We start from the raw sequence: 24,162 nt of genomic DNA on the forward strand, positions 1-24,162 counted from the left end.
ACAAAAGCAGTAAGCTACAGATTCTTTGGAACGTTTCTTCTAAAAAGTAAAGGCTTTCTCAAGACAGAAAAGTATATTCTTCACTTAGCAGAAAAATACTAGTTTAGAACTCTGAACAACAGTGAAATGTGACTTCTCAAAAATACAGTAATTCAGTGAATCACAATATTCATATTAGAGAAAAACAATAACCGAGCATTTCTAATCAGCCTCATTTAAACTGAAAAAAAATGACAGGATCTCAACTCTGAGATTAGTAGAGCAGTACAAAGAAAGCCAATACTGAAGAATCCAAAATTGAAAGGTGGGTAAAAGATTCATAAATTGAACAAAAAACCCAAAACAACTAAAACCCAAACAAGAACTATATACTTGGAAAATATTTTTTTCTCATTTTGAGAAGACTATTTCCTTTTTTTTTTAATTGGAAAGGAAAGGTTTTCAAGAAACTACTAACTTGGCTTTCACCTTTAAGCTATAAAAGAAAATGACGGTACGCTTTATGTAACTTCAGCTATGTGTTCTGTAGAGAAAGCTTTAGTCCAGAAGATTATCAAAAAATCAGTATTTGTGTATACGCACCAAGTGACTAACTTTTATAAAATCACACTGATTTTTCACTGGTTCTAGGAGCACAGCAGTATTAAAAAAGCTTAAAGTAACTAACTTCTTCGTGTATTCCAGAAATTGTATCAAAATGGTCTTGAAAATGTTAATTCAGAGAAACATATTTAAGAACAACCTCATTATTTAACAATTTTTTTTCCTCAATATCCTGATAATGTTCCTTGTTCCATATGGCTAAAATCTCTCTTCAGATTTGAAGAAAGCCTCTGCTATGCATACTCAGGTAATCACCTGTCCTGTCGATAACACTGAAATATGCGACTGCAAGCATTGGATTCAACAGGAAAACACACAAATAAGAACGGTTACTAGGATTTATATTCTATGTGGGTGACACTGTTTCTCCTTTAAGTGTTTGGCTTTATATGAAGGTTACAATATCACTGTAGTTGTTGTGCTACTTGTCTTCAGGCTGTGTTCTTAAAACTGATTTTCTTTCCAATTACCTAGATGCTGCTGTAATTATATACCTAAAATAAAAAATAATCTGGCTTCCAGTCTCAAATTTCACAACTAAAGTATTCATGCATCAATGGAAGTCACAACAATTCTGACTGAAAAACATGACATTACCTTGGAGGCAAGTCCACGCTCAGGGTGGCCAGCACCTTGCCTTCCCAGGTGCCTCTATACAACAGGTACGAGGCTCTGGATGTGGGAGGCCAGTCAATGGGTGATGTGGATGATGGTCCATCCACACCAGGGGTGTTGCCAAGAAAAGGCCTTCACAACCACCTCCACGAGGAAGAAAAGATAGGTTATAGTTCTAGGCGACTCCCTTCTGAGAGGAGGGAAACAGACGGACTCAATTTATTAATACATGGTTCCACGGCTGGTGTCCCTGGTTGTTCAGCCTGGAGAAGAGAAGGCTCCGAGGAGACCTTACTGCGGCCTTTCAGTACTTAAAGGGGGCTTGGAAGATAGCTGGGGACAAACTTTTTAGCAGGGCCTGTTGCGACAGCACAGGGGATAATGGTTTTAAACTAAAGGAGGGTAGATTTAGACTAGACATAAGGAAGAAATTTTTTACCATGAGGGTGGTAAAACACTGGAACAGGTTGCCCAAAGAGGTGGTAGACACCCCATCCCTAGAAACATTCAAGGTCAGGCTGGACGGGGCTCTAAGCAACCTGATCTAGTTGAAGATAGCCCTGCCCATTGCAGGGGGGTGGACTAGATGACCTTTAAAGGTCCCTTCCAACCCAAACTATTCCATGATCCGAGATTGCTGCTAAAGAAGCCATGTTTTGTGCTACTCTGTACAGTCAAGAGGAGAGGTGGCATTTAAACAAACGCTTTAACCACAGAGCCTGAAAACAGCAGCAGAGTTGCAATTTAAACTCTCAGTTCTTTTGTTTATGTTTGTAAAATACCTGCAGCTATTTTAACTGATTTTCCACAGTGAGATTCAGCTGTTCTTTTCTAACTTGATTTTACCTAGTTTTTCTAATTTGAACTCATTTTCCACAGTGAGATTCAGCTGTTCTTTTCTAACTTGATTTTACCTAGTTTTTCTAATTTGAGCAGGCCCATATTCATACAGGAACAGCTTAACCTGTCAAAGAGCACACGGTAAAACACATTTTTACTGTTACAGCGTCCAAACGTAGCAGCAATGCTCAAAGCAAACCATACCAAAATGTGGAGAACAGTGTTTTTTGTAACAGCAATCAAGGAGGCGACTACAGCTAGGTGAAATTCTCTGAGCACAGGGAATGTGCGGCTGGCAGTGCTGGTCCCACAGAGAGAGGCAGAACAGGCAGCGAAGGGAAAGCAGAATCTAGTCACTAGCATCTGGTCTTCATTTTAGTGGTTCTAGCATTTAGGTAAGCACAGTTGTATAAATAAAACTTCACTCCAAATGAAAATGGGCTAGTAAGAATGCCACTAGGAAGTTTTTAAGTATACTTTATCTACTCTTGTAATTTATTAAAGGCAATGAAAATTAGAACAATTTGAAAAGCCTCTCCTGTATAGAATTACAGGTCGTTAAACAACCTATGCGAGCATCTCCACTAAAAATTTAAACCAAAATGAGTTTAAGCCATTTTTCTTGACACTTCCCATCTAACGGTGACAACCTTACTAGGAAACCTGTCTAGCAACATCAAGATGGAAGCAAGATTGGTGATTTATAAGGTTAATACGCCAGAATATTTAAAAGCTAACTTCTTTTAGACTGTCTCTTGTGAGTTTTACGGAGACCGCTCTTCATATACAATTTCCGTCTTACCTGCAAGTACAGTTTGTTATCTTTTGTAATTGCATCCATGAGGTCTTTTTGTAGGGGAGGGTCTCCATTTACCCAGAGTCCATTTGACGAATTGGTGTTGAAGCCACAGGTGCTATTTTGTTTTTTGTAAAACAGAACATAAGCAGTGTCCTTTGGAAATCTACTGGTAATTTTCTGGACTGACTGAAATGAGGTAAATGTCACTCTGCTGTCATTGAACAGAAACCATTCTCTTGGCATCTCAGTGTCCAGTTCATTTTCTACAACAGTACAAGGACTCTCCTCTGTCAACAACTTATCCTGAGGAAAAACTAAAGGAAGAGCCGTAGACTGGTGGCAGAGTCCTGAAGGCCCTGACCCAGTAACATTTCTAGCATATGAATAATAATGTCCACTTTCAGAGGATACACCAGAATGCACCACCACAGAGCTTAACGTGTAGGGCACCAATTGTGGGCAGGTCACTTCATCGGCACCTGAGGGCTTCAGTTTTTTAGCAAGATTTTCTCCAATATCAGAAATCTCAACACCAACAGACCAACCTGCCGAAACTACAGCTAGGGGGGATGTTGCTCTTTTGACAGGCAGTTCCAAAACAAGTGGCAGAGACACATTGTCCAAGATTTTGCGCCTTATATGACACTTTGGATCATATGAAAATCTCAGAAGAGTGAGAATGAGGTATTCCGGTTCCTCAATGATTTGCATAGTTTTCTCAGCATTCTGTAGAGAGGCACACTTTTCACAATAATACTTATTGTCTCCACTGAGGATCTCAGGTGCCAGAAAATAATTCAGTAAGTCTGTAACTGACAGGGTGTTTTTACCTACTAGCCCCTGAGACATATCCCTATTATCTTGAACTTTGTTGAGTTCAGAATTTGTAGTATTCTCAGAGTTTGGCTCAGTAGAAATATCTTTTATGGTTCCTTCACTCATCACTGTGTCACATCCACCATTTACTTCCAAATTATTGAGAGGTGTTTCTCCAGCAGGACTAGCTGCTAAAATATCAGTTTGCACCACGTAGTCATCTTTCACTTCAGAACGTTCCATAGATTTTGGGCCAACGTTCTCCAAGGAAGTCGGAGGACAGAAAGCCAGAGAGAGATCTGTGAAAGCTTCTTCCTTTTGAGACATACTTTTGCAGTTCAAACAGCATATAGTAGTCTTCAATTTTCCTCCAAACATCTTCTCTATCAGAGTTCTTTCTTCACTTCCCCTACAAGGTGCTTCAGCAAACACTTGTGCTTTATGGGCAGGTTCTTGTGTCTGGGACTCTTCATTCATTATACTTTCAGAAGTCTTTGCTGAAGACAGTGCTTTCAAGGTTCTCTCTTCTTCATGCAGCCTGAAGACAAAGAAAAATAAATCCAAGTAGCTGGGCTATTTTCCAAACAGATACTGCTGCACCATTTCAGACTTTCTTTCCAGTTATGCTAAAAAATATAAATGGTTAAGTCGCTAGAAATGTCTTACATTAAAAAAAGCTTTTTGTTATTTTTTTCTATAAGCAAGCAGAACCATACAGGCCAGTACTATCCAAAACAGAGTATGAGAGAAGCACAGATGTATTTAATGTGGGTTTCATTATATATAACAGAACACAATGCATATACTGAGAGAACTGGCAAATATTAAAAAACATAACAAAGTTTTTATTATTTACCATTACATTATCTTAATAAACCAGTTCTCCAGTTGACTGGTTCTGTATGTCAGATTTTGTAAGAGAACAAGTAGCTATTTATCTAGTGCCAGACTATTTCCAAAGAAAAGGTCAGGATTTTGTAGCCAAGAAAGTTAAGAAACTACAGCAAGAAAAAACCAAACCAAAAAAGAAACCCAAGATGGGGTGGCGGGAAGAACACTATTTCACTATTGAGATAAACTTCTCCAGAAGTGGAATGTGTCATAAAGCAATATTGCTTAAGCCACATCTCAGCAAGCTAAAATTAAAAGAGGGCTACTAATAAATCTAGGCAGTCTTGTTTTATCTGTGCCACAGTTAATTTGCGTGTTTATTAAACTGGTTACAAATGCATGTACATCTCTTCATGACTTATCTGACCTGTATGAAATATAGCTGTCTCCACCAACATGAAATTCCAGATGCACGACTAAACTGCTTTCAGCAACCACATAAATTTTACAACGGGACCATGACTCTAACATAACACCCAAGTTTAGATTTGTAAAAATGGAACATTACTACCACTATAACCTGCTTTAAATGATGTGGATACAAGATGGTATCCAGACTTTACCACAGATTAAACCCATGAAGAAAAGTGTTTCGTAGACCATACAGAAAACCAGAGACAGCCAAGAACGAGGCCCAGAATTCCTGGTCCCCACTCATGCAATGGAACTGTTACATGACTGCTCCTAAGAGTTCAACATTACGTGATGAGACTGCAGATTCATTCCCAATAATGGCACAGTAACTGTACCTGTCTAGCAGGAATCTGAGATATTCCGAGCAATCCTGCTGGGATCGAGGGGTGAACCATGGTGGTCTGGAAGCCTCAAAGAAAATTCTAGGAGCATATGCCTCCCTCTGTTCACATAAGAGAGGGACAGACAAGGTTACATAAGAACTACTTAAAAAATTGGTTATGTTATTTTGATACTGACCACTGAACTTTGTACTACGCTATTCTAGAGGAACTGTATGAAACACATGGTGCACATAAACATTTAAACTACTAAATCATAGGAAAAGAGCCATTAATTTTGTAGCAATCAACTCGAGTACAAAGATAAAAGCAGTGGATCCTGCAGGCAAATATTAAATGTGTAGTGAGTGTAAACCAGATGTTATGCATAACAGCAGTTACTGTTCTTGCTGGCAAGCTTAAAAAAATGTTTCTTCAGAACACCACCAGTATTTCATAAGTACCAATTTATTTTTAAGGTGATCCAGCCTCATACCCCTCACAACAAGTTTACTGTTATTAATCAGAGAACAAAAGTGTCTTATGTCTTTCTAGCACTAGCAAAATATCCTGAACATTTAATAAAGTTCACTTTAGAATTTGAACTACAATAAAATTTAGTGTAAAAATCACTGCAGAAAGTCACAGTTTATCCAGAAAGTTACATAAAGCCAACTTGTATATTAAGTCAGGTCTTAATTGAATTTTTTCATTTTGGCTTCTTAAAGAAAACCTGTTACTGCCCATTTATAAAAACACCACAATGTCAAGATATTCTACTTATGAAATACAGATTTCTCTAAGTCCATCCCCACCATCTGAACATTTGGAGGCAAATTAAATTCATTCCCCTACAAATCTATCATATTTTTAATATACTCAAGAGGACTCCCATGGAATCATGTTTGTTCCTAAATTTTGGTATATTGATCTAGGCTTAAAAGCAGCAGATGAAATAAACTGACATACCTGGGTATGGGCCAAAAAGGCAAAAAGATGCTGTAATTTCCTCATTAGTGAATTACACCCATTTAGATTCAGAGATAAAACATGTCTTCTGAAACTGAAAAAAAAAAAAAAAAAGAGAGATGGACATTAGCTTCCTTGCTAGATTTCTAACAATGCAGTTATCATTCCAGCTCAGGGTATTACTTCAGTTTGAAAGAAAGCAAAACATGTAACACTCCCCTTTAATATCTGGATTCTGTTCTAGTGCAGATGCAAAACTACTGTACAGCAGGAACTAATACTGCAAAAACCCAATTTCTTTAAACATTTAAATGTGTGAGAATGGGCTATAGACAAGTGGTTTTTTTCAATAGCTTCCGGATTATAACAGAAGCATCACCATAAACTTTTACAATACTGAAGGGAACAAGGACAGTGAGGAAAAAGGGACTTGTCGTTTGACACTGGACAGAAGAATCAGGATTTTTAATGGCTAAAATTGCAGTTGCACAGAGCTGGACTTTTAACAGTGCAATCAGTAACGGAGTGCAAAGAAACCCACTCAGCTCTAGCAAGCTGAGACCCCAGCACATGATAATATCCTGTGAAAAGCAAGAATGCAACAACTGCAATAGTTAATTTGCAATGCAAAGAGCTGTTGAAAAGGACTTACTCTGTAGCCATAAACAGTGCCTGAATAACACTGTTCATGTAGCATGTATTTCCTAGATTAATTAGACCTGTCTTCCCAGTTTCAGATTTTCCAGAAAGTCTAGATAAACAAGATGGCAAAGAACTGGATTGAGAAGTCCAGGCACTCTGATTGAGAATCAACTTAATCTTCTCTTCAGTAGGTTTGGGCATATCCTACAAGAGAAACATTTAACACGCTTAGTAGGTTTTTGTATTTCTTTTTATAATAGGTCCTGCCATTCAGCAGTCTTAAACGTTCACTTGCTCCCGTATTCTCCTTCAGGGTGTTGCTACCCCTGATAGCTTAGAAAATAAAAGCCCCCCCAACAAGTCCTCTTCTTGAAAGGTTTCTTTATCCAAGCCTAAAATTGCAGGAACGAGGGGCTGGTCTTCACCTCTGAGCAGCATATTCACAGAATCCTTTCTGCCACCAGAAACTACCTCTCAAATTTCAAGCTTTAATAGACCCCTAAAGCATCCTCTGTTTTGCTAGAAATACATTCCTGCTCTGTCAAATCAAAATGTAAGAAAAAGAATCAAGTCCAGAATACTTGGAATTAAATTGATAGGGGCTTTATAAGCGTCAAAACATTTAACTGCAATACTACTGCTATAAAATCAGGCACTAATACCCGAGTGGGTTTTTTTTGTGTTTTTTTTTTGTTTGTTTGGTTTGGTTTTTTTGGTTTTGTATTTTTTTCAACTTTATTTGTTTTGGGGTGTTGTTTTCAGGGTTTTTAAAATTTATTTTTAAGTGCATTATGCACTTAAATATTTTTTCTAAAAAAGCTGAATTTTGCTTTGAAACAGCATAGGCTAGCATCCTTTACCCACACAGGCATGCAATACTGACTGCAATATTAAGATGTAGTGCTTAACAATGGTGTTTTGGAGCCAGCCAGAAATTAACACCATGCCAAGTACTCCTCAGAACCTACTTCTCTTCAATTCTATCAGTACTCTGAACTTATATGTGAAGAGTTACAGTTTCTAGCCTGGGTTGAAATGAAATGCCTAGAATAAACCTCACAACAGTATATTAATAGGTACATGAGGCTTAAGAAATTAGACCAAGCTTTTAATAAAGGATCTCATTTGAGGCTTTTCTTAAAGCCTGCTATAATTATATCATGCACTCTCAGGACAATTTTTCTAGCATATTCCAAACACAGTTAGAATTGACTTTAGATTATGTAGCTAGCTCTTTTCTCCCAGAGAAAGTTCTAAAGAATTTATATCTACAGGATTATAGCTTTCCTATTTAGGAAAACAAAACAAACACATTCCACCCTCTTAATATTCCTAATATACCTTAACAGCTTCCAGAATGGGTTCATAGAGCTCTGGAAATCCTGAATAATGATACATCATACAGTGTATCAACTCGGTCAACTGCATCAAAAAGGCTGTACTGGAAGGTAAGCCATCTCTTTTGAAGGAGTGAACCAAACTGACCACATGTGGAACAATCTGAATGGGAAAAGCAAACAAAAAGGGTGTTAATTGTATTTTTCCAGTTTTTTTGTTCCACAAACTACTTCACTGTTTTACACATGCCAAATGACAGGGGACCTTTTGTTCTTAAATAAGAAGTGGTTGAGAAACAATGACTTGAAAAACATGCATTACTCTCTACTCATGAGAATTTTCAAGCAGCACAATTAATTATTCAGCGCTCTTTAGCTCACATATCAAGTTTTGGAACTTTATGAACTTAGAAAATGCATGTTAAGATTTTAACGGTCAAGTGTCCAAAGTACTCATCTTATTAAGGATATTAACAGCAAACATTTTGCTTTTGCGCCACCACTAGCAGTGCAGTATCCTGTTCTAATTTAATGGATACAGTTTTTAAAACAAACCTCTCAATTTTCCTTAAACAGAATCTAATGCTTGGAGATCTGAAGCCAATAAATGCATTTATGCGCTTTCAGTATACGAGACGGAAACTGGCCCATAGCTCCACCTAGTGAGGGAGCGAGGCTCAATAAACCAAGACAGTAATTTACTACGAGCTAAAAAAGCTTACCACAGATACGGTAATCTGTTTGATGATCAGTTCAGATTCATTACTATTTTAAATTGATTATAAACCAGAAATGTTTACTCCATCTCCTTCCCCTTCTTCAGTGCAGCTCAGTCTGTATTTTTACATGCATGAGACTTTTTTTTATATTAGTCTTAAAACACCAAGAGAAAGTTATTTCAATGCAGTCCCAAAGAGTAGAGACTTCTCAGTCAGAAACAAAATATTTTAGACACGTCCGTCCATTTCCAAGTGATCAAAATGGATTAACTGTGGAAGAAGTGGATGGAAACATTTCTCATCACAAATTAGCTTACAGATTGTTTGGTAGTAAAGACATGAAATACAGAACAGAAATTATAAGACTATCATAATTTTAGGAAGAATTAATATACTTCAAAACACTGAAGTAAAAGCGGCCAGGGCCATGTTCTCTTAAGTATAAGGAACATTTTTACATCTTGGAGAAACAAACCCTACTCTTTTGGTAAGCAAGATATCCGCTGTTTAAAAATGAAAACACCAAGATTAAGTGTTCAATGTACTACAGAGTCAATAGTGAAAGTTGCAATAAAAACTTCCCTCTTTCACTTTATATATCTCTGGGTACATAACAATGAGAAAGTAACTATTGAGCTCCAAGAATGAGATTTGTATAAAGTAGATCCGAGATGATAATTTTGCACAGACAAAGCACATGGGAAGAATAGAAAAAGTACAGGTTCTCAGCTGTCTCAAACTGAGAGCCAAATTCTTACTTACAGCATGCTGCATAATACTGAAAGTTACACTTGGAATATATACAGAAGTATCACTTCTGGCTTGAGGCTGAATTAAAATTTTATACATCAGTGGATTTTAGAATTCCATAGTACACATCGTAAGTGTAAGACAGAGTGTTTCTCTTCTACAAAAAACCCAAGTCATTTATGCTAACAATGCTCAAGCATAGGGAAGGGGAATGTTAACTCAGATGCACTGCAGAATAAATTTATATTTATCAAATGTGCATGTAACCATTTTACATTCAGATCATTTATTATATAAAAAAGTAAACAAGCAGTTTAAGAGCAGGAAAATATTACAGGATACTAAATGACAGCAGTAGCTCAAAAAATGACAGCGAAAAAGGTTGTTTAAAATGGAGGGAAAATGGTCACGATGAAGTCCTAAAGAGATGTTTATGCAGTACTGCATGCAGCCTATGGTAGAAATTTTCCTTGTTAAAGCAAACGCCTATTTCTAGAATAAGTCTTCTCATAGTTTACATTTTTCTCATGAATGTTTTGTCTCTCTCAGGAACAAAGAAGAAAAGCAAGACAGTAAATATATGAAATATTTATGTTTTGAGCATATTCAAGACGACTTGGCTCTTTCATTTGTGACTCAAATTTCTATCCTGAGCCCAGATCAGGGCAGCAGAGGGAGGAGAGAAACTTCAGACTTCTATCACTAAAAAACAGCGTAACAGGCATAAGGCAATTACTCTGACACTAATCAAAGGGTTTGTGATCCCTTCAGGCCTAAGAGCCTTGGGGACAGCTTAGAGAAACAGTGTGCCAGGCTGTTACTATGGTTAAGTCTGAAAGACCTTTAGTTCACTTAAACTTTAAGCTAAATACTGAGTATGGGAACAGGGAAGGCACTATACATCTTGCTGTACTAATACAAGCAGTCACCATCATACCCTAGTATCTACCACTTTAACTGGTGAACCGCATTTTGAAGAGTGGCCATTAAAAATAGGATCCTTCAGTTTGCCCATATGTACATTGAAACATAGATAGTGTAGCTTTAAGTGAAGTACTTCTTGGCCTCACGTACCTATCCAGGCTGACCAGGTTATTTCTAGCAGATAACTGGTTATCTCTTTTCCCCAAATAGTTGTGCTTGAAAGTCTGCTTGCAGCCCAACTTTATCAGTAGGCTTCACACCACATAAAATGGATTTCCAGAAGCATATGGTCAAAGATAGAATGCGGTGCCCAGATACTAGTGCCAGAAATACGTACATACCAGGAAGAACAACGCTCGTTTCCAGTTACAGATTAAGTGGCTGAACCTGGAAGTTAGAAAGCCTAGTGGTCTGTGAACCACAGAAATCTGATTCCGGAACCTTGAAACAAAGAGGAAATCCAAGTGCATCAATTCTGTGACTCTTTACACCCACTTTAGAAATCACACGTGAATGACATTTCAAAGAATTGAAAACCATTTATTTAGTAACTTACCAAATGAAAAGCTTCTGGAGAATGCTGAAAACTAAGTAACATGTGGGAAAGGACAGCAAGGGCACCAGGCCTCACTAGAGGAAACCAAAGTCGATTAAAGACCTAAAAAAACCCACATTTATTTCAGTAAAAATGTAAACAGATCTCCAAATCCACAACCATTTGAAACAGACAGAATCATTACATGCAACTGAAAGCTATAGATACATTTACATAATCTTTGCAGAATAATAAGATAATATCTGCTGCAATACAAAACAGCTGTGCAGTTGCGTAGCATCTTACGAATTCCTTTCCCTCTCCTTCAATTTTGAATGTTCTTTTCCAACATACCAATTCAATCTTAAGTAGAGTGACATCAATGAGGATGGTAAATTTCTGGACTGCGGCCAGTCCTTTCAGCAGTGCAATCACCCATGTTTCCACATGCTGAGCCAGAGGCCAGGACAACCAGTCAATCATTCTGAAAGATTAATGAAAAATAAAAAAACAAAACAAAACCACCAACATGCCACTAATTCTAACCTCAACAAAAAGATTCTCTGTATTACCCAGATAGTTACACACTTACACAGAGACTCAGAAGAAGTAATGTGAGAATGTTAGGTAAGTAGTAAAATAATTTTGATTATATCTCAAGTCATTTAACTCTGTAATTAATAATGATCTATTTAAGACATTAAAAGTAAATACACCCCTCCCCCTGAAATACGTAAGCATATAAATATTGTATTATTGTTACTTGTTATTTAAGAATATGAACCCTGGTTTTATTGACATTAAGCTAACTTTTTTTGTGGTAAAAACTTACTACTGAAGGTGAAAAAGTGCCAGTACCTGGAAACCTCCCCTCCTACACCTTTTACCCCAAACCAGACCAAAGCTAACTATTAAAGTTTAAATTTGAAGAGGAAGCCTCTTCAACTTAGAACTACATTCCTGGAAGCCAACTCAAATACTCTCAGTTAAAAAGGTAAAATATAGTAATTTTACATATATTGCAGGAGGTTTTATAAGGATCTCATAATAGCTATCAGCAGCCTGGGGTCTACATGTGCACCAAAAGGAAGAATTTCACTACAGCTAAGAAAAAGGAAAGTGAAGGGACTTTAGCTATGCCTAGAAAATATAGTGAAATATCAGCAACGGAAAACAGGGGTATTCTATCCTTCTAAATTAATAGACAATTTACACTGGTACTTAAGGCAGACAGGCAGATTAGTTGAAGCAATTCTAGGACACAGACGATATTGTAAGGCACTACCAGCTAAAACATGAAATTTAGAATTTGTTCTTCTGAGATTTTACTTGGCAATATTTTGGATTTTCATTAGTTGTCTGCAAGATCCCCTTCTTCAAACCAGATGAGGCACCGCTAATTAAGCGGAAGGAAAAATTTTTCACAAGGGTGGTCAGGCATTGAATCAAGTTATACAGTAAGGCTGAGGCACCTCCATCCTTGCAGAAAGCTCTTAACTTGAATGGACAAGGCCCTGAGCAACAATGCCTGACTTTGAAGCTGGCCCTGCTTCAAGCAGGATTGGACCAGATGACTTCCAAAGGCTCCGCTCAAACTACATAACACTATGATTCTATTCTGTAATTCGATGAAAAGAGGAAGTTAGAAGTATATTTCTTTACTACTTTTCTGAAAAAGCTCCTCATACAGATTAATTATTTTAAGAGGCTAAATTCTAGCACAGAACTGAACAGGTTACAAGTAACCAGCCTAATAAACAGTCACTATCACTACAAATAGGCATAGTTAGTGTTTATCAATCTGAAGCAAAACTATCAGCCCCTACTTTCTTCCTGGATATTAAAAGAGCTCCAAACAGACTGAAATCAGGGTTTTGGTTCTCAGATTCCAAACTAAAAAGAAAACCAGTGTCTTTAGCAACACCAGAGATGCATTCTCGGCATGTTGTATTACCATAAACAACCTAAAATTTACAGGGAGTTTACAATTTGGATCTGAAAAATGTGTAGTACACACATTCTAAAATTTATATATCTTAGAATTATGTACTATCTGCACATGTAACATTCAAAGGTTTCTCTAAAATAAGGAATCATTAGGACTGCCTTTTTAACAATCAAGCACAGATCTTACTGGGTTGCTTCCATGTTAGTACAAAAAAAAGTGGTAAAAAATATAGCAACATAATCACTGCTCTGAATTTACACAAAGCTCTCATTTCATCAAGATGTTAAATTCAAACATGTTTATTCTGAGCACCCTTTCCATATACTTTCTAAAGCGGGGAATCAAAAAAGTAGGCCAAAACTGCTTTTACCTGCAAAGAATTAACCTTAACCCAAAAACAGGTCCCAAACCTCATAGCCCTATCTTCTTCAAACCTTGCCCCTCCCAATTTGTAGGCTTGGTATTTTTCAGCAGCGGCACAAACAGCTGCACAGTAAATTTAAGCCTAACAACAATATATTTGGTTTTCTTAATTAACTTTTTAGACAAGTAAAGAGTATTCTGTAGAGCCCTATATTAGAACCACTGTTCGAAAAATATCCGATTACCATCTTTATACTACATGCACTTTCCACCACACTGACTCAAAGTCCAAGTGAAAAACAGTGCTTTTGGGTGGGAGATGGGGCTTCCCGTGTTCCATCCCATTGCTCTGGTTATGTGATGGGCCATCCTGTGCCATCTCTAGTCAGTGTAATTAACTACTAAACCATTCAACATTGTTACTAACAGGACAACAGCTATCATTTCAGTATGATTAACCTTGTAAAGAGAAGTCTCATTCTCCGTATAACTGATACGGATAGAATTCCCATCCTTAAAATCTGCTTCTGCTCTTAAAAGCAGAGTCAATACTCTTAAGAGCAGAAACAAAAGCTAGAAGAGGAAACAGAAGTAAACTTGCAGACATGCTTGAGACTGTCCTAAAAAGCATCAAATCTGAGACCTGGTAGGTGAAGATTAGACATTTTGGTTACTAAACCCTCTCTGCATTGCCTTTACTTGGCTCCTGCTCTGTTGCAATCAATGACTGCATTTTTAATACAAAGGCAGTTATTAATATAGGACATGATGATCATGAGTAAAAACAGAGGATGTTTTTTGTGTTTGATCACATTAGGAGAACCTTAAAGGCCTCAAGAGGACATTCCACCTCATATCACCCTAAAATGAGCAGGTCTGCTATCCCTATATGTGCCTAACAAGGACAGTATTTCTGGTATCTCTGGATAGAAAAAATTTATCTGTGGAACATACGACAGTAACTTTTTTCACAAGAATATCTTCTTAGCCACATCAGACAAAGAATCTGGCAGCTCAGGTGCAAATCCTTCAGATTAGAAAAAACCAGAACAACAACAACAGAAGATACTCAGACTACCAGGCACTCCCCCCCCCAGATTTAACATCTTTTACAATATTTTACATTTTTACCAACAGGGCAAAGGGCCTGGGCACATCTGGAGGTTTTTTTAGTAAAATTTTAAGTTTCTCTTAACAAAGATACTTGGGTTAAAGTGGAAACAAGCATTGGGATACTGAGTATAGGCAGTCAACTTCCTTTGAGACCTCTGAAGTAGACCCTTAAAGTAGTCCTATATCCCAGAAGAGATTCAACAATTTTCTGCTTTTTCTCACTAATGCTTCAGGTAAGGTTTCATGAAACAGCTGCGCCAATTAAGAACAGCTCAATGATGCCAAAAAGCAAGCACCCTTTCTTATATGAACCTGTGTTATATTAACCCCCTACTGAACAGATTCAATTTATTAGTCTTCTAATTACACATTATTTACTAATCTGTGGTCAACTTTAGACAGACTCTGCAGCATCACGAAAGTTATCCTTAGGAAGTAAGCAACAAGGTCTCTAATTTGCAGTCACCAAAGCTCTACCAACTCTCATCAGGAGACCTTGGTGTGCCTGGAGTTCTGCATCTCCTGGGAATGATGCAAGCCTGATAACAACATTGTCGTTTGGTGCTCCAGACATTCCAGTTACATTATCCTCTGTACAATTACTCCTCTAAGCCAGAAGAGAGTAATTACTGCACAGGGTTACTAGAGGTAGAAAAAGAAACTGGATACAGTGTTGACATGAGAGTATCTACGAACAAAAATAACAGGGGATACCCAGAAAGTCAGTTCCATGGAACGGTAGCAGAGTCTTTTAAAATCAAGTTATCACTTCAAAGAATCAACAAGGCAACTAAGATTGCACTGCCCTTTCAAAAACAAGAGGAAAAAACCCACCACACATCTAGTATTAAGAAAGAACACTTAGTTGATAATAACAGCTCCTGTTATACCCAAAGCTCAGCACCACATTACTTCCCTAAGCAGAGGCATACAGAGAAGCCATTCTAAAGCTACAATTATACGATCACATTGTGTTGAAGCAGGTAATACAACATAAATGTTAAACTTATACTAACATGAAAATTAATCACTAGCACATTACTGGCAAGTTATTAGCATGCACAAATCCTTCTGAATTTCCCGGCTTTGGATTCTAGACCGGGTACACAGCTTTGTTAAAAATCTGTTCAGTCAAGCAGATTCTTTCAAAGTCCCTAAAGAATGTGTCTTACCCCAGATTCCAATATTAATGCTACTGCTTCTTCTCATTAATTATGTTTTCAAATGAAATACAGCTTCTCAATTTGATGTAAATACAAGGAATGCTTTCAGTGTGGGAAAAAACCTCAGTATTTCACCAACACATGCAAGTGCTACACCGCATGAATGCGTAAGTATTACACTACACTCAAATGGATGTAGTTAAAAAATAATATAGCAGACATCATTAAATTCTTTTAGTTGAAAGACTTTTTAAAAGTAATTTTTTTAAACAATACAAATTTCTAACAGCCTCCTGTTTAACTGCTTTACTCATTTTTCTACCCTTCAGTGCTCAGTAACAGCTTCTTCCACAGGCTTTAAAAAAATAATTCAAAGAACTTCAAAAGGTCTTCGTGTCTCTCCCGTTGTCATCTTTCTGCATCACTATTATTCACATACCTGAAGATAATAACCAATATTGCAATCTGAATCACAGCCTGTTACCAGTGCTACTAATCTCAGTGTTTACACGTTTAGATGAGCAACAATAAGCATAATATGCAATTGTTTTTACATGATTCCTATTCTTCTGTTATTCAAAGAACATCCAAAAAACCTCTGGAGGCTTGAGTAAACATGGAAATAGAGGCTGTCCCCTACTACTAAAAAGCCATAAAGATATCTAAGCAGACAAAACCCTCAAAACTAAGCAGTAAAACTCATTTCTAACCACCTCCTCTTTTCAGAGGAGGAGATGATGGGTAAGACAGGGTAAGACAATCATGTGAAAGCGCCCCTCTGCTTCTTGGAAAAGCAGAAAGGTTGATCTTCTGAAAACAAGGCCTTGTTTCTCGGCTTGACTATAAACCCCGTGAAGTTTCCTATTTATGCTATTTCCCATAAGGTGGGATATCTAAACATAAGATGTCATCTAAAAGGAACACAGCTGGCTTCCTCTTAGTTTCTATTTAACTCTCTTCTTCATCCACCCTAGCAAAGCATGAGAAAGAAGCCACATTAGCAATGAAGGCAGCAACCTTAAACTGAAACCATGCCAGTAATACCCATAGCATCATAAATATATATATTACCTTAACATGCTAAACAGCATAACTTAGATTACCATTTTAAAAGGTTTTTTTTTTTTGATGGTTTTTGCTTGTTTGAGTTTTTTTAATGGAACCTAAGTGACAAATAACTTCAAAAAAGGCAAGAATAAGAAAAAGAGACTTTCCCCCCCTTTACAGTGAAATACAGTACCTGCACAAAGCTTGAGTCATACTTGCATCTTTCACATTTGGATCTGTAGTAAGGCTCCTTATGAGTACTGTAATCATCTGTAATGGTATGTGCTGCACAAGACTTGCCAGTGCAACAGAAGGTTCGAATGAAGTATCTGTAATCATTGAACATGACAATGTAAGAAACGAAAAAGAAAACCCCACAGAAAAAATACGCTTTATCTTCTATCCTAGAACTTCACTATAGTTGTAAAGTTTTGAGACAATGAGTCTATCCTACCTCTATCATTCTATCATCACAAACCAAAACAAAATTTAAAAGTTCCAATGGATTAAGGACAATGAATAGCACTGAATTACAAACTCCTTTTGTTCATCTAATATCCATGCAAGAAAGCGACAATCTGCCAACTTCCTCCTCCACCCTCAACGGAACTGAGAAATGAGGTTTTTTTCCTGAAAAGTAGCACCATACAACTGTTTATCATACTTGATGTAAAGCCTAGGGATCCAATGCAGCTTATATTTACCATGCGCTATCTCAACAACTGTCTGCTAACCACACTGGTTACAGCAAAATCTAATGTTATAATGTTAAGTCTCCCAGGTGCCCAACAGCAAAGGGACTTTCCAATGTGAGCTAATACAGTACTTCATAGATTTTTGAGGTCAGAAAGAACCTATTTACAATCGCATCTACATTACCCAGGCAGTGAATCCTTCCCCCAAGTTTTACATATTCCTTACATATACCCCAGTTTTGTAGACTGAACAGTTCCAAGACCTAAGGTGCCCCTCCGGAGGGAGCAAGGAGCAAGAGTAGCTTTTGATACTGAGAGTTTTAGTTTTTCCTAACGGGACACCCAAAACTCTGTTCCGGTATATCATTTAAAGCATTGCAACAGGAGCTTTTCCAAAAACCGTGAAATAAATGAGCATTTCCCCTCTAGCTTTTTTATTGGGGGGGGGGGAAGCTTTGCTTTCTCGATGGCCAAAAAGCTGCATTTTAGTACCTGGGCGAGGAAGGAAGGGTTCCAGGGCAACGCCTGCAAAGCGAGGGACGCCGGCGGGAGGGCCGTGGCTGCCCGCCGCTCTCCTCAGGCGCCCGCGTTACCCCACGCCCCTCCCGCCTCCTCCCCGGCCCCGGGCCGCGCTCCCTAGCGCCCGGCGCTCACCGGCGGCGGAGATGACGGCGAAGAGCTCCTGCAGGGAGGGCAGCAGCGTGTCGGGCTCGGCCTTCCAGACGCTCCTCAGCAGCCCGCTGACCTGAGTCACCTGCGAGACGTAGAGGCGCAGCTCGGCCTCCCGGCTGCCCTGGCTCTGGAAGTGGGCGATGCTGCGCACCAGCTGCTGGCAGAAGGCGAGGGAGAGCTTCCTACCGCGGGGCAGGCACTGGGGGAAGTCGCCCAGCAGCTGGCAGAGGCGGGCGCAGAGCGGCGGCGCCGGCCGCTCGCACACCAGCCTCAGCGCCTCCACCTGCAGCAGCTCGAAGAGCTCCAGCACCGAGGGGCAGCTCATGATGAGGCGCAGCCCCGCCTGGATGTAGTCGAGGATGGCGGGGTCGCGGTTGCTCAGCTCGCCGTAGCCGCGCTGCAGGAGGCCGAGGACGAGCCCGCGGTTGAAGAAGGCCTCGAACTCGTCGCGGTGGTAGCGGCCGTAGGCCTCCAGCACCTGCCGGCCCACCTGCCGCTGGAAGGGGTCGGGGCCCTGCAGCACCAGCCGGGTGCTGAGAGCGAACATGGCGCGGCACTGCGCCTGGCTCAGCGGCGTCTCCGCCGACTCCACCACCCGCCGCACGATCACCCGTTTCAGCGGCAGCGGGTGCGAGGAGCTCACCAGCCCCTCCAGGATCTTGTCCATGGCGGGCGCTCCGGGCGCATCGGCCGAGCGGCGGCGGCGGCGGGCCGGCCCAGGCCTCGGCGGAGGCCGCCGCCGCCGCCTCCCCGCGGCCCTGCCCCCGCCCCGCCGCGCTATGCCGCCCCGCCGGCGGCGGCCGCCGCTCCCGCGCCGCTCCTTCCCGCCCGCCCCTCGCCCGGGCGGCGGCGGCGGCCCCGCTCCCCCGGCTAAGGCAGCGCCGCGGCCCCGGGGGCGACCGCCGAACGCTCCCTCCACCGACCCGGAAGCGGAGCGGCGCAAACAGGAAGCCGGGGCCGGCGAGACACCGCGCATGCGCCAGCCGGCCGCGGCACGCCCGCCTTTCGCTGAGGCGCCGGCCAATGGGGAGCGAGGGCGGGACAGGCGCGGGGCGGTGGCGCCTCTCTCAGCGGCCGCGCCTCCGTCAGCGGCGGCCGGCGGGTCCCGGCCGTGAGGGGTGTGAGGGCGGCAGCAGCTCGGTCAGCAGGAAGGGCTTCGAGGAGCTGCACAGTTTAAAGCCAGCTTGTGCTGTTTGGCTTTTACTTGTTCCTCCGCGCACGTAAGGTCCTCGCTGGCCCCCTGGCCGCTCAGTCTGCCGTCCCGGGGATACCCCGGGGTGGTGAGGCGATGGCCAGGCCTGTCCCGCCTTCAGTCTGCGTGCACAGCCCGCCTTCTCCTCCTGGGACTAGTATTTGTCACTCATTTTGCCTGTAAGTGTACTTGTAACCAGCAGCACTTCCTTAATGAAGCCTTTGCTGCTTTAACAGCGGTTTAACGGAGTAGCAGTTATTGTCAACGTACGTGTGCACACCGTGAGAGTGTTCCCATCTTTATTTAAGCCTGCTTATCCCTCCTTTTGACCCAGTTTAGCTCCAGTTTCCAATGCTTGCATTTTCGTACCAGAATACATTTCCAGCATGAGAAAAAAGGAATTCTGCAATTTCCAAGGACTGAATATTATCTCTTGAGAAGCAGGTAACAAGAAAGGTCACAAAATTGAATGAAAACCATCATGGGCAGTAAGCAAAACAGAAGCCAAACTCCACTTCCTTAGTCAAATAAAATCCTCTAGGCCAGCTCACTGGCTTACGTAAGTGGGGTGTGCTGGCAAAGCCCTCTCTTTGGTTCTCTGTTTCTCAATACAAACACCTTCCTGCTATGTGGTTGACTAATACCTGTAATTCAGCATCAGGAAAGTATAGAAAATGAGCCTAATTAATCCCTGGTAATATTTGATGTGTAACAGGTGCAGAATCTGAGCTGGAGTTCAGGTTGTCAACAGATACTGTTAACTCCAGGGTAACAAAGACGACCCATAAACCCTGCAGGGATAGCTGTAAGATATTACAGCTGTGAAAAAGCAAAACATGAAACCAAGAAGTTCAGAGTTAACTTGAAAATTGAGTTCACTGTTATAAAACATTTCAAATATTCAGTTAAACTGCTCGGATAACTTTAATTTTGCTCCTCCGTGCTCCAGTTTTCTGTTTGCTCCTCACCCATGTAAAGTCTAGTTCTAGAAATCACTGTGCACAAAAAAAAAAAAAAATTGCAATTGCTGAGCCATTACATTCCAGTATAAATTGTATTGATCAAGGGCTTTTTTCTGAGAACCTTACAAAGGTCAGAGACTGTTGCCACCAATATCTTAATTATCTAAATTATCTTTGTGAAGTGTACAGTATTGGGATGATCCGAATTAACTGTTTGTTTTGTTTTGTTTTTTGAAAGGACTTTGTAGTTAATATCCATAAAAAAATTAACCTTGAAGAAAGTTCTGGATTATGTAGTTTATATACCTGTGGAGCTTAATGCTTTGCCTTTTGTGATCTGTACCAGCGATGTTTTCATTTTCTTAAGTTCACTAGTAAAAATTCTCTTTTTTTTTCTAGCACTGTTGATGGTATCTTCTGGAGACAGAAGGGGAGAAGAGTCCACTCAGGAGCCCAGCCAGAACTCTGAAAGTAAGGGGAAGGACTTAAATCAAGATGCCAGGGACACGTGTATGGAAAGGGGTAAAGTGTGACCTTATTTAGAGAGAGGATCATGTGGAGAACGGAAGGAGAAAGAAAGTTTGGAGGTGTCAGAAGCTGCAAAGGTGCTCAGATATGTAAGGGTGTATAAGAAAGAGAATAAAGGAGGAGAAATAGAGAAAGGCAGATGGTATGGCAGGCTCACAGGGCATACAATGGAGTAGGAAAAATATAGAGGGATGATGAGAGGAGCAGTTGCCATGAATAGCAGAGAAGCAAATGTGAAAGAGCTAGAATGGTCATCTGAAAAACTAGGGACATACGGATGGCTTGCAGGCACATGAAGATAAGGGGAATGCAGAAAGCATGAGCAGCTGCAGATTAGCAGGATCAGGGGCTCTTGTGAGCTAGGAGATCAAAGGTCTGAGCAGGTTTTCAGTTCTTTGTCCTTTGTTTACATAGCATTGTGGATGGGATGGGAGGGGAGGCAGTGCCTGCTGCTTGGGATGAGTGAACAGTCTCCCTGACAGTCTGGGAGCATTCTGCCTAGCAGCCTGGTCACAGCGATCGCTGCATAGATGAGGCAGTTTCTCCAAAAACACAGAAAGATCTGAAAATCTACAGCCCCGAGAAAAACTGAAATTGATAGTTGGAGCTGTATAGTTGGAGGGAGGGTAAGGTACCTCTAGCATAGGAGCCTGGAAATACTATTCTTGTCTGCATCCAGATGACCAAGTATGCTTACTCCTTATTTAACAAACTTATTTAAAGTAATAGAACTAGCAATGAAAACCAAGTGTTTAAGAGTTACGATGGCTGGTTGAGTCACTGAGTATGCTTATGACCTCAGAGCTAAGAATAACCTGAGCTGTGGGGATGATCCTAATTACAACCTAACTATTAGACATGCAATTATCAATATATACTTATGAGCTAAATTTTGGAACACAGACTGTTCCTCTGTTTTCAGTGAAATCTAACTCCTATATATAAATATATTACTAAGTTGTGACAAAATGAAAAATAAGTGAATTCTTCAGTGAATAAAATATATCTTAAAATATTTTCTCTGAAAAGGTAAGGAAAAAACCCAGTCATGTTTCATCAAAAACAAAGATTATTGGCAAATCTGAACAATAATTACTCTTACTGTGAAACAGCACAAATACCAGCAGAAGGTTAACCGTGGTGGCATCTCCTTAATGACTCAAAAATCTTAAAGACAGTAAGGCAGAAAGGAAACTTTTTACTAAGAACCCTGGATTAAAAATGTTCTGTCAGCCTACAGACGTTTTATACCTCATGCACGAGGTGACTGCTTTCTAGCAGAACATTTTGTAGGTAAGGGGGCTGTGCTGCAGGGCCATCCTAAGGGCTGGTGAGGCTGCTGGACTTCCTGCTGATGTACAGAGATACCCACATTGCATGTACAGTGAACCCAGTCTCCCCGAGAGGTAGGATCCCCATATATCTGCAGTAGGTTCAGGGTGTCTGACATTGAGCGTCATGTGGCTTGGCTGTGTGGTCGCATGATGGCTAAATCTAGTGCAAGACGGGCAACAGGAGCCCGGGGGAGATGGTGAGCAGGCCTCCCTTTTCAGTCACAGCTTGCTGGTAGATTAGTTTCACTGTAACATGAAACTGCACCATGAGTCAGGAGCTTCTGAGCGCTAATCATGGCTCTGATATCAACTCCATTGGTGGCTGCAAGCAGCTTATTTAACTGCAGGGTCGGTATCTGTCAAGTATAAACAGTAGTAGCTAGGTACTTGGGAGCACTGTAAGGTTCAATTAGATATACCAAGTATTAATTAAGTATATTCATTTTGGAAGTGTTGATTAAAAATGCCTGAATGTTGAGTCACCATGTTCTAGTTGTACACTGTCACGTGTCCAAAAGGTTTATTCATCCAATAAACAACAGGGCACAGGTTTATTTATCCAAAATCAAGACAGCACAGCATGTGGCCTCAGTGTCTTACTGAAACCTGTTATCACAATGCAATTATTTATTTCTGAGGAAAGAAGCTTTGATTTGAAAGAGCTGTTTTGTCTCCTGCAGATACAATTTGTCATGATTCAGTTTTGCATATATAATATATGTTTGCCGTGTCAAGGAGCAACATCTGACTGAATGTGACTTTATTACTAATTCTGTATTAGTTTTCCTCTGTTGTAACAGAAAGATGTAGCAGACATTTGGTATTTTGAAGACCTGTGTGGTAATTGCCTTGAAAACAAGGGGCATCCGTAGCTTCAGCCAAGTAACTATTAACAACTGTGATTAAAGACTGCAGCCCAGCAATGGTGGGAGATCTAGGTAGCTCCTCAGCATTCATGTGGCAACAATCTGCCTGGGTATTAGGTTGAGACACTAAAAAATTTAAGGAGACTCAGGCCTCTGTTGGGATGAAAAGACGTACAGTGTGGACTGCGGGGCCAGAAAGTCTTAAAAGGCAGGCATATCCACATGAGATAAACTGAGGTAGGCTGTATCTGCCACTGGAAATTCCCAGGAATAAGAAGCATCTCTATGGTTCAGCATGGCTCAGATTTTGTTTGGCTGAAATTCTGTGTTTAGACTCAGGCTTCTTTGCTAGATAAATCTGCCTTCTTTACTAAGTAATCTGTCTCAGTAAGGGGTTCAGCTGGTCCACTGTGATGAGTGTATTTTGTATTTTGTCCTTTTATTCAAAAGGATAACTGGCAAATCTTTGTGCAATATCTTTCTCTCAAATCTCCGTTACATGAATTAAAAAAAATGCTTGTTACCAAATATACTGTTCTCACTGATGTCTATCTCATTGCACACCCTAAAGAAAGTGAATGTACTAGCCATAGTGAAACAAGGGTGGTTAGACTGATATTTGAACAATTGGAAACTTAGCTGTGCATTAGACTCTCCTTGATTGTTCTTCACTTACGTCTTTGTGAAATTTAGAATTGTGTCAGTGAAGTCCCACAGAGGTCAGGAAGGTTTAAGGTACCTAGACATTCACAGCAACTACCCAGGGGCAATGTATATGCCAACAGCTTGTGTTTCACCGGTAAGATGTGCATAACTTTTCAAAGCCCTGACAGTCTAAAAAGTGAACTTTTGGGGGCTCCATATCTCTTCCTTCTCTTGCACTGCACAAAATGTTCACAGTAAATGTCCCAGATTTTAAAGTCAACGTAAACTGCATTATGTTTAGGATGTGTAAGGCTAGATGTTTAAATATGGAGAATCAGACTAAATTATGCCAAACCCCCTTGAATTTGTGCAATCCTTTATCTATTTTGCTTGTGCAAATGCCTATTTTGCATGCATACATTTGCAATACAAATGCAACTTGAGTGTGTTCATATGAAAA

The 24,162-nt window shown here is 40.3% G+C and overlaps 1 protein-coding gene and 1 long non-coding RNA gene across 14 annotated transcripts in view; one reads left to right on the plus strand and one right to left on the minus strand.

Annotated features, from left to right (window-relative positions):
* USP38 (ubiquitin specific peptidase 38) overlaps positions 1-19,096 on the minus strand; it is a 68,582-nt gene extending 49,486 nt beyond the window's left edge. For 2 of the 11 annotated variants that reach the window (XR_015699493.1, XR_015699494.1), the window contains exons 1-10: positions 18,158-19,095; positions 17,002-17,137; positions 11,529-11,658; positions 11,196-11,297; positions 8,251-8,409; positions 6,920-7,113; positions 6,268-6,361; positions 5,314-5,420; positions 2,861-4,211; positions 1,201-1,362 (exon numbers count right to left, since the gene is read on the minus strand). Coding sequence is in view for 8 of the 11 variants with exons in the window: in XM_087735647.1 (XP_087591773.1) it covers positions 1,433-1,481; positions 2,133-2,182; positions 2,861-4,211; positions 5,314-5,420; positions 6,268-6,361; positions 6,920-7,113; positions 8,251-8,409; positions 11,196-11,297; positions 11,529-11,658; positions 17,002-17,137; positions 18,158-18,842 (3,057 nt within the window). In the remaining 3 variants the exon portion in view is untranslated. Of the gene's footprint in view, positions 1-1,200; positions 1,482-2,045; positions 2,065-2,132; positions 2,183-2,278; positions 2,443-2,860; positions 4,212-5,313; positions 5,421-6,267; positions 6,362-6,919; positions 7,114-8,250; positions 8,410-11,195; positions 11,298-11,528; positions 11,659-17,001; positions 17,138-18,157 lie in introns of those variants that run through there. The other 9 variants (XR_015699492.1, XM_087735646.1, XM_087735649.1 and 6 more) reach the window with 8 other exon arrangements.
* A 75-nt stretch (positions 19,097-19,171) lies between these two features.
* Positions 19,172-24,162, plus strand: part of LOC148051544 (uncharacterized) — a 36,482-nt gene continuing 31,491 nt past the window's right edge. For all 3 annotated transcript variants that reach the window (XR_015699499.1, XR_015699500.1, XR_015699501.1), the window contains exons 1-2: positions 19,172-19,546; positions 20,729-20,800. This is a non-coding gene — a long non-coding RNA (uncharacterized LOC148051544). The remainder of the gene's footprint in view (positions 19,547-20,728; positions 20,801-24,162) is intronic.

Source organism: Nipponia nippon, unplaced genomic scaffold (assembly GCF_047370975.1).
Source record: "Nipponia nippon isolate SJK-2023a ecotype South Korea unplaced genomic scaffold, ASM4737097v1 scaffold_6, whole genome shotgun sequence".
Classification (NCBI taxonomy): Eukaryota; Metazoa; Chordata; class Aves; order Pelecaniformes; family Threskiornithidae; genus Nipponia; species Nipponia nippon.